A 9457-nucleotide genomic window follows, 5' to 3' on the forward strand; every position below is an offset into this window, starting at 1 on the left:
ACTCCCCAGCGGTCAGAATGCAGTCCTTTTCCATCCTCCCTCCCTTCTCCTGTTGCCGGTGAGCGCCTAGCCTCGCTCCTGCACTCTGCACCACAGACCCACTGTGCACCAGAATCAGAGTGCCCGGGTCCCAGATCAGAGAAGCCGCCGCTGAGCACCACCCCAAACTGCTTCGCAGGGTCACCCAGGTTGCAACCCTTAATCCCTCCCCCCCCCCCCTGCATCGCAAGCGCCCTTACTCCAGGTGGGGAGTCCAGAGCAGCCACCCGGACCAGGAGGGTGAAAACCTGGAAAGCTGATCAAAAAAGAGGAAAGTTTGAGATCAAAATAGTTTTAAAATTAAATGTGTGAGGCTTAAGGGGCAGATTCTGTCTAAACTTGGAGGAAATACAGTTGAAAAAGTGGAATTTTAAGTGGGCCCAGGTGAGATCCGGATGGGGTGAAAATAAACTTGGAGCATATAGCCGCTCCTCTGGCGGAGAGGGGAGACAGCCTCCCGGAAACACATGTCCTCAAATTTCCACGGTCTCGTTAAACAGGTTTATTTCGATTTGTTTTTATATAAAATCAAGAAGCTCGGCCTTCCGCAGGTATATCCTCCTGATTAAGATCTTCTCTTCCACCCTCCCTTTTAATTTTGCTGCATATTTTAGACAAGCCAACAACACATCGTTTCGCTGGAAAATTCATAAATGCACTTTAGGGTTTTTTTTTTCTTTTTCGTTTTTGTTTGTTTACGGTAACAGTCTGACTATCCCAATAAATTCTCAGTCTGGCTTAACACAATAAATTCTCAGTTGGCTTTGATGGTGCAAGGGCACACAATTTTTTTGTTTGTTTGTTTTCCTCTTCTGGTTTTACTGAACTGTCCAGTAAATAATAAGCACTAACACCTTTATAATAATGAAAACACAACACAACAAAACAAGCCAAAGCCGCTGCTGCAGGACTATGCTCTTCCGTTCGCCCATCCCTGTTTCCCCTCACGCTTCAGTCTGGGTTCAGTCTGCAGACTCAGTCCACTGCCAAGGGACTGGCCATTTCTCCTTTCCTTCCAGGACAACGGGGCACACAGGAAGCGGCTCCAGCCTAGCTGATTGCTGAGCCGGCTCAACGAAGCAGAGGGTCATCCTCCCCCTCCCCGCGCCCACCTCCCAGGTTCAGCAGCCCCGTCCTGCTCTGGGCAGTCCGAGAGGAACCTCCAGGAGCAGCTCTCCCTGACGGGTGGAGCCCACAGAATCCTCAGCTTTGCTAGTCCCTGACCTCCCATAGGTTTCCCTGACCCAGAGTCCATGCTCTGAAGAAGCACTGTGTTCATTTTCTACCTTGTTCCTATGTGGGGCAGAAGGGCCCTTAGGAGTGAGAGAGAAGGCTCCTGTAAGCTCACCTGGCCAGTGCCCAGCCCCAGGATCTCAATCCAGCTGGACTGTTCTCTCCATAAGGGCAGAGCCCAAGCTCTGGGGAGCTTCCTCCTGAACAGCCAGTGTGTGTGTGTGTGTGTGTGTGTGTGTGTGTGTGTGTGTGTGTGTGTGTGTGTTGCAGTTTTCCCTGCAGCTGGTAGGGTAGGGGTTCATTTTGCAGGAAGGTCATTGATTTCTCCAGTGCCTACTGTTTGCTTTGACCTGGGATGAAGCAGGAAGGAGTCTTCCTTGGGTGCCTTTGCTCTCTGAGCTACCCCCACCCTACTCCCCCACCCCACCCAGTATCTAGAGATGGGCTAGCCTAGGGCTGCTTCCAGACTCTTGGTAGAAACTCAGTTGAACTAGGAATATTCCTGACTGACTAGTAAATGTGCATGCCCCGTCTGAGAATGGGCACTGTTGTTTTCACAAAAAGAATACAAGAGAGGGTACGAGGCCAAATGGCTTAGGATGTTGGGAAACTGAGGCCTCGAAAAGAGGCCTTGCCAGTGGGATGTCTCTTGCCAGAAGGAGAGGGTCCACTCGCAGCTTTTCTATTAAGGGACACTATTTGACTCCCATGAGTCAGGAGACCCTGTATTTCAGGGTGGTTGCAGCTGGACCTCACTTAGCAGTGAGTGAGGCTGGACATGGAGCCAGTGAGGAGGCTCACCTAGCAGAGACAGATCAAACCCATTCATCTTTGGCCAGCAATGAGGTGTGCCTGCAATCAACACCAGGATCAGGACTCACTAAGGTCCCCAGCTAGTCCTGGCACGTTCTAGGCCCTGAATTTCCAGGGCTTGAATTTTGTGTGTTACATTCGAATCAGTTCTTTCTGTTTAGGGCTGCCTTCCTACCCTGTACCCCAGAACCTGGTGGACACTTATGGGACATGATTAGTTTGCCTGAAGCTGGTAAACTGAACCAGTTGAGGAACTGCCCTGTGCCTCACCAGGTCCTGTTCCTAGATCCAGGAGACACCACTTCCTTGCTGAGGGACTCCAAGACTTCCCTAGAGGGCTGGCAGGGGTGGGAGGGGGAGGAGGGCTAGGGAGGTGGACAGCTCTCCTGCCCAAAAATATAAAATATAGTTCTCCAGCATCATAGATCCTGCTTGGCACAGCTGGCTCAGCTCCTTCCCTAGTGGTTGTAGTGAGGTTCCATTGCAGGTGCCCATAGGATCCTGTCCCTTGTGGCCATATGTGGCAGGTGACTCACCTAGGGCGTTTCACTGTGGCTCCATAAGGAATTCTGATGAGGACACATTTGCTGCTGGGGGACTCAGAGACACTCTATAATCAGCATGCCACCTCAGCCCAAGGCACCAGATAGTAACTGGAATAACATGGTCTCACAAGGATTGTCCTAGGTTTAACTGTGCATTTTTAAAGGGCTGAGGAGAATGGCTAGTGACCTGAGCCCCCTGACACCTTGACAGTGAGGCTAGGATTCCCACCCAGAGCACAGCATGTAGGATGTGTAGGATAGAGGGGTGCCAAGGGAAGACCCATTTGTATAGACAGGACAAGCGTCAAAGAGGCCATTGCTGCTGCAGGAACCTGGGCTGTGCTAGGGTCTGCAAAGTGCCCCTGGCTTTCCAGGGTAGGCAGAGATTGTCCTGAGAGCAACATAACAGCATCAGACGTCTGATGAACTGGACACCGAAGTCTGATGAAGGCACGGTGGAGAACTGAGAGCAAAGAGAAAGAGGTAGCCCTGCTTGTTTTGTTTGCGGACAGCCTGTACCCTGTTTGACCACGGTCCAAAGCCTTTGAAAACTCCAAGTTCATTGATGTATATTATAGTCTCTCCAGACAAAGCTGGCTTTGCGCATGGCAAAGCAGTTCGGGGTACCCAGGGGCAGAGAGAGGGCCCAGGCTCAGAACCCTGAAGGACCAACTGATGGGGAATACTGGCCTAGAGATGGGACTGCCGGTCAAGGACCAGCACACCTTCCACTTGAGTCTCAAAACATCCATATCTTCAGGGCATGAGAACTGAGCGCAGAAGAGGAGGGAAAGAAGGGAGGTGCTCCGTGGAGCACTACCGCCGTGTCTCAATAATGGAAACCAGCTCTTTGGACTTGGGTGGGAGTGAGAAAACAGAGAGAGAGAGAGAGAGAGAGAGAGAGAGAGAGAGAGAGAGAGAGAGAGAGAGAGAGAGAGAGAGAGAGAGGGAGGGAGGGGGAGAGGGAGCGCGGGCGCAGGCACACACACACACACACACACACACACACGCGCGCGCGGAGCAACTCCCCCATCCCTTGGCGCCTTCTCCTAGGCTGTCTGGCGCCACCGTGGTCACCCCAGACTACTCATCTCAACTGTGGGATGTCTACTTTCAGGTGAAGCAGGGATGAAGACAGGTCCAGGGTCCCCTACTAAAACCGAGAGTGAAGTGACCCCTTCAAACTTGGAAAGCCCTCTCCCAGTTAGGCTCAAAAGCACACCAAAAAAGTAACCCTCTTCACACAGCAGGGCCCACCTGTAGGTAGGGGCAGTCAACTTGGGGGCAACGAAGAAGACAGATGACCCTGATGGTCTAGACTGCCCGAGGATATAGATGGACCAGAGGAGGCAGGAGAAAGCACCTCAGCGCCTTGTTGGAAGAACCAGAACTTTGTTTTGGTTCAAAAAATTTCTATACAGAACCTGCTGTCTCTTGCAAGAACGGGTAAGGTCAGTGACACAGCCTCATGAGCGCTGGTGACTAATCCGGTTGCCAGAGAGAGTCCTACCTTCATCTGCCTTTGCCTTTTGATTTCAGTCCCCTGAACTATAGAGCACACTGCCATCTTTACATCGCTACTCCTCCCTCTTGGACCTTTAGGCCTTCCACGGAGGTCCAGGGGGCCTCCCTGTCAGAAGGAGAGTAAAACCGACGACCATAGACCCAGAATGTGGCTCCAGCCTGCCCCACCCACCTACCCCAGGACAGCCTTCCCAAGTCCCTGGCGAACTTTGGAGGGAAGCACCCACTCACTCAGGCCTGCTACCAGAAGAGTCTCTGCCCAGCGACCACACAGCAGCGAGTCCATCCAGAAAACGTCCCTTTTTATTCCATATGCAAAGAAGTAAAGTCATCACAGAAAAAAAAAGTCTTCGCCAAACCAAGAGAACCAAAGCCGCCCAGAGAAGCCCTCTTCGGAAGAGAGGCCCAAGATGAGATGTCCCAAGGCCCGCGGCTCTCTGCGCAGTCCTCTCGAGGAGGACCCTGCTGTCTAAGTTCCTGTGAGGTCCCGAGAAGGGGCCATTTTTAGGTAGGGGCAGGGTGCCTCGGGGACAGTCACCATGCGGTTCCTTGGCCAGCCCGTTCCAAGTGTCCGTTTGCCCGCATCTGCTCAGCACTCAGTGCCGGCGAGAACTGTCGCATTGCCGCTTGCCTCTGAGCTGGACTCCAGCCCTGTAGCTGGCTGCGAGTATCCCGCTGCCACCGTCTGGTACACTCTGGAGCGGCTGCCCACAGAGATGGCAGCCCAAGGTACTGCGAGGTGCGCCTGCACTGAGGGCGCGGGCTCACACCAGCCCCGGCATCTGCGCGCGCAGAAAGGGCACCGAGGCAGCAGCGGGGAAGGCGGCCAGCGGGTAAGCCAGCGCGCCCGAGAAACCGAGCAGCGGCGGTGGCGGAGCGGGTGCGGGAGGTGCCAGCGGGAAGGGTAGCGCGGGCCCCGCGGCGGCCGGGGGACTCTCGTGGTAGAGCACCGGCACGCGGACCAGACGCTGCGCGCTCGGAGGGGACAGACTGGCCGCCTCCAGCTCCGCCGCCAGCTGCCGCTTCCACTTGTTGCGACGGTTCTGGAACCAGATCTTGACCTGCGTCTCGGTGAGCTGCAGCGAGGCGGCGAGGCCTGCCCGCTCCGCGCTGCTCAGGTAGCGCTTCAGGTCGAAGGTGGACTCGAGTTGGAAGACCTGACTGCGCGAGAAAACCGTGCGCGTCTTCTTCTTGCGGCCACCGCGCGCCTCCCCTGCTGCAGCCGCCGCTGCTGCAGGGGCCTCTGCCAGCTCCGCCGCCTCCTCCCCGCCGGCCGCTGGGCCCTGCGTCGTCGCCTCCCTGGGCAAGGCTCCCGGCCCGGGACACCGCGGCCATGAACTCTCTGCGCGACCCATCTCCTCGCAGGCCTCCGGAGAGTCCCGGTCGCTTGCTGCAGGGGAAAAACGGGCATAGTGGTATGTTCTAAGTGTCTGCCCTAGAAGGAGTCACTGAGATTGACTTCCTCCCTCCTTCAAATCCTCCACAGCCAAATGCCAAAAGCTGGGAAATATTCCCTGAGCAAGGGTTGGGGCGCCTTACACTTGTGGGTTGGGGGAGTGGCAGAGGCAAAGGCATAAGGTGAAGCCCAAGACCAGGGCCACAGGCAAACATGTGGCAACATATGCCCAGAGGAGGACAGAATGAGAAAGAAAAAGAAAGAAAGAAAGAAAGAAAGAAAGAAAGAAAGAAAGAAAGAAAGAAAGAAAGAAAGAAGAAAGAAAGAAAGAAAGAAAGAAAGAAAGAAAGAAAGAGGTTAATTCAAAAGGCAAGCTGACCACTTGCTCCTGTCTCAGCTGTATCCCAGGCCTCACACAATCAGAGGCTCTGGACAAAAAGACCCGATGTCCTTCAGATTTATGTACACACAGAAACTGACATACAAGCTGGCTGCTAGGGACCAAGGCCTCCCCATCACTCAAGGGGGCAGACACCAGGGAAACAGCTCTTAGGAGAAATGAATGCACATCCCACCAAAACTCCGCTGGGGTGACACTGGCACAACCCTGACCCAGACACCCTCAGAGGCAGACCCTTTGCAAAAGCGAACCTACTCCAAGAGAGCACCGGAGGAAGGCTGTTCTGTGGACCACAATATCCCTACCCTGCATCAAACATCTACCCGTTCCCTGGGGGCTCCTGTTCACAGAGATCCTCTGGACTCTGTGTTCCAAGTACCAAGCTCTGGATGACAAGGGATGTCACCAGATTACAGCAGTTCACACGAGTCCCTGGTGCTCCTCTAGACCTCTGGGCTCACAGAACTAACTCAGGCCAGCCTGTTATTCTGACAGGTCAAGGTCAAGGTGGGTTTTGACCCAGGTTATACCTCAGAGGTGGGCTTGTGTGTCTGGCTAAAACTCTGCCTGGTGTCCTTGGAAGCGTGCTGATCCCGCTTGTGCCCCTGCCCAGCCCCCATGTTCAGTGCTCTCTTGGTGCCCACTACAAAGTCACTTAGCAGGATGGTTACATATGCAGCCAGAACTAGGGCTCCCCCATTGGCACAAAACACCCTAAGCCCCTGCACTCACAGAGGTCCCTGGACTGAGATGAAGTGCTCATCCGACTCCCCTGCTCTGACAGGAATAGGGAACCCTAACCCGCATGGTGCGAAATGAGGAGGAGCCACCTGCGTGGGGGCTGACCACTGGGCTGCAGGTAAGGACAGCCTCACTCAAACGTGGAAGAAAATGCATCCCGCAAGTCCCCTCATTGGATCTCAGTCCTACTACGGGGCCCTGCTTAGGTTTATGTAAAGAAGGCACCCAGACCTGGGATGGGAGACTCCACACCAGGAAGGTGGTGGGTATCTAACGGAAGAGAATGGTTGCAGGCCACTTCCTACTTCAAAGCTCCTGGACCTGCACACAGGTGGCTCCCAGAACGATAGTGGGCAGTCTTTAGCCACGTGTGTTTTTGGAAGGAGGCTGGCAAAGAGGGCTGGGGTCGGAGAGGTTGAAATATCTTTCCTAGTCTTTCTCCTGGGAAGGTCCTAAGAGAGGTAAGAACCCTCTGGAGACAGAAACAGAATCAGGATGTCCAGGCCAGATGGGTAAGTGGGTTCTGGGGCTGAAGAGCCCCCAACCCCCATTCTCTGAGCCCTCCACAGGAAACAAAGGCCAATGAGGGGGAGGGGCAATAGATCAAGAGAGGGGTGGAAAGGACCCTTCGGAGTGCACTCCCACCCGTCTCAGCCCAGGGCTTGGGAAAACCCAAAAGGAAACCCAGGCCCAAACAGCCGGACTCTAACTGCAGTCGGTAGAGCACATGACACTCTGGGGGCCACAGTTACTGTGGAAGAAGGCCTCCCATCCAAACCCTGTAACTGAGGATCCTCTGCTCAGCATCCCTTTTATTTTAGTGCTTGACTCCACGGTCTCCCCTCCTCTTCTCTCCCCTCATTTTCCTTTCATCTTCACTGACTCTCCCTTTCCCTCTCCTGTCTTCCCGAGGCCTGTTTCACTCTCTTCTCTCCTGTCCGCAATTTCGCTTCCTCCAGCCCCAATCCGCGCCTTAGTACTTCCAAGCGTGAACCGCCATCCCTAGTCTCCAAAAACTGCTCAAGCTGGCGTTCCAAGGGGTTCTCATACCACCCAGGCCCGGTACACAGAAGACTACCATTTCACCAAGGCCAAAAGAATGGGGGGGGGAGCAGGGTCCCGGCGCATTGCCCACTCCTTCCCGCACCCTCACTCACTGTCAGGACTCAGGCCACCTCCGTAGCCGCCGTGGGCCCGTGGGTACCACCGCGTCGTGCCTCCGCAGCCGAGCGCAAAGGGCGGCCCGGGCCCGGGAGGTGGCCGGGGCCCAAGGCCCAGCGCCCGCGCCCTCGCCTCCCCGCTAGGCCCGCTGCCCGCGCGTAGCTGTCGCCGCCTCTGCAGCCGTCGCTGCCGCGCCAGCTCTGGGTCCTCATCCTCGGGGTCCTCGTCGTCTTCCTCCTCCTCTCGGACGCCATCGCCCCGGGTTGCACGCCCCGCACCCTTGGCCTCGGCTGCCAGCAGGTTCTCGATGAGGAAGGAAGAGGCGCGGGCTGGCGTGGCGCGCCCGGGTTCGGTCAGCTCATCCGGCATCGCGACCGAGGGCCCGTCGGGCAACGGTGGGATCCTGCGGGGTCCCCGGTGCCCGGGGCGCAGCCGCTTCCCGATCTCGCTGAGATCGTGGCGAGCGGCTGCCCAGCGCACGCGCGGGCCGGCCCTGGAGAGCCGCTTCCCCGAGCGCGGGCGTCGGGCTCCACGAGGCGGGCGTGGGCTTCAGCGTCGCGCTGAGCTGGGCGGGAGCGGGTGCGTGCGGACAGCGTTCCCGCAGCTGCCTCGCTTGCCTATCTCGTAGTGGTTCAGGTCCCCGCCCCGGCCGGCCTCACGGGGGGGGGGGGGGGCAGAGAGGGGCGGGGCCGGGGGCGGGGCGGCGCGGGCTCCGCAGGCTCAACCCCAAGAAACCGCCGCGTCCCTGAGAGAGGCCACTACCAGAGACGCCGCCCGGCCGGAGCCTGCACGCAGGCAGCGGCGCGACCCAGGGCAGGGGGCCCGGTGGTCGCGCGGGGACGACCCCGCGTGATGCATTCCGGCGGTCCCCCGCACCGGCGCCAGGGGGTGGAGAAGGGCGGGGCCTCGGCTGGAAGGACGACCATTGGCTAGAGGGTCGCTGTGAGGTCCAGGTTGGCCAATCGTGTCCGAGGAGAGCGAGGACTCACCCACCGAGAGCGTGTTGGAACCCGCAGAACGCACGGTATTTGCATGAGTTCCTGTGTTGGGGTGACTATGTATTCGCGCGCATGTAAGAACTATAGCCGATTGGACTGTAACCTCACTTTTTAAAAGACCCGTGCGTGTAATTAAAAAAGGGAATTTTGTCGAAGCAAGGTTGCAGAAACGCGACATATTTTAAGGCCGACTCAGAACGAAATACGCTTTCCGTGCCATCGCTGTACGATGGAATGCTGTTTTTTCCGGGGCCCAGTCTCGATGTGTAAAGAGATCGAAACCCAAAGGGCCAGGCCCCCCTGCACACGGGTGTCCCGCTGACAGGGAGCCAGCCGGTTATGGCAGCGCTGGAACCTCCATCGCCCGGTTCGCTCTCTTTCAGGTCGGCGAGAGCTTCAGGCCAGCCACTGGAGGTCGTGTGGGACAGAGCCTCCTTCTGCCTCTGTTTCTTGCCCTACCCAGAGTTAGTTAACTTCCCCCGCTTCAGCAGCGAGGCCGCAGAAAGTAACTCAGACTTCGCTGAGGCCCGCTGAGGCCCGAGGAGCTGTGACCCACTTTCGACGCGAACAGGGGACAGCCCAGTCACTGAGAGCAGCGCTTCACTGG

General features: G+C 56.8%; 1 protein-coding gene across 1 annotated transcript; it reads right to left on the reverse strand.

Annotated features, from left to right (window-relative positions):
* Positions 1–4918: 4918 nt before the first annotated feature.
* Hmx1 (H6 family homeobox 1) lies at positions 4919–8221 on the reverse strand. Its single transcript, XM_075943605.1, has 2 exons — positions 7849–8221; positions 4919–5544 (listed from the first exon to the last, which is right to left on the reverse strand). The coding sequence occupies exons 1-2, from the start codon at positions 8219–8221 to the stop codon at positions 4919–4921; spliced, it is 999 nt and encodes a 332-aa protein (XP_075799720.1).
* Positions 8222–9457: the final 1236 nt, after the last annotated feature.

The sequence above is a fragment of the Microtus pennsylvanicus genome, chromosome 12 (assembly GCF_037038515.1).
Source record: "Microtus pennsylvanicus isolate mMicPen1 chromosome 12, mMicPen1.hap1, whole genome shotgun sequence".
In the NCBI taxonomy this organism is placed as follows: Eukaryota; Metazoa; Chordata; class Mammalia; order Rodentia; family Cricetidae; genus Microtus; species Microtus pennsylvanicus.

Bases quoted from the DNA above. Each gene is read 5' to 3' on its own strand.
- Hmx1 (XM_075943605.1), bottom strand. From the start codon at position 8,221: ATGCCGGATGAGCTGACCGAACCCGGGCGCGCCACGCCAGCCCGCGCC. The intron at 5,545-7,848 runs GTGAGTGAGGGT...TTTCCCCTGCAG, and splicing joins AGGTGGCCTGAGTCCTGACA to CAAGCGACCGGGACTCTCCG.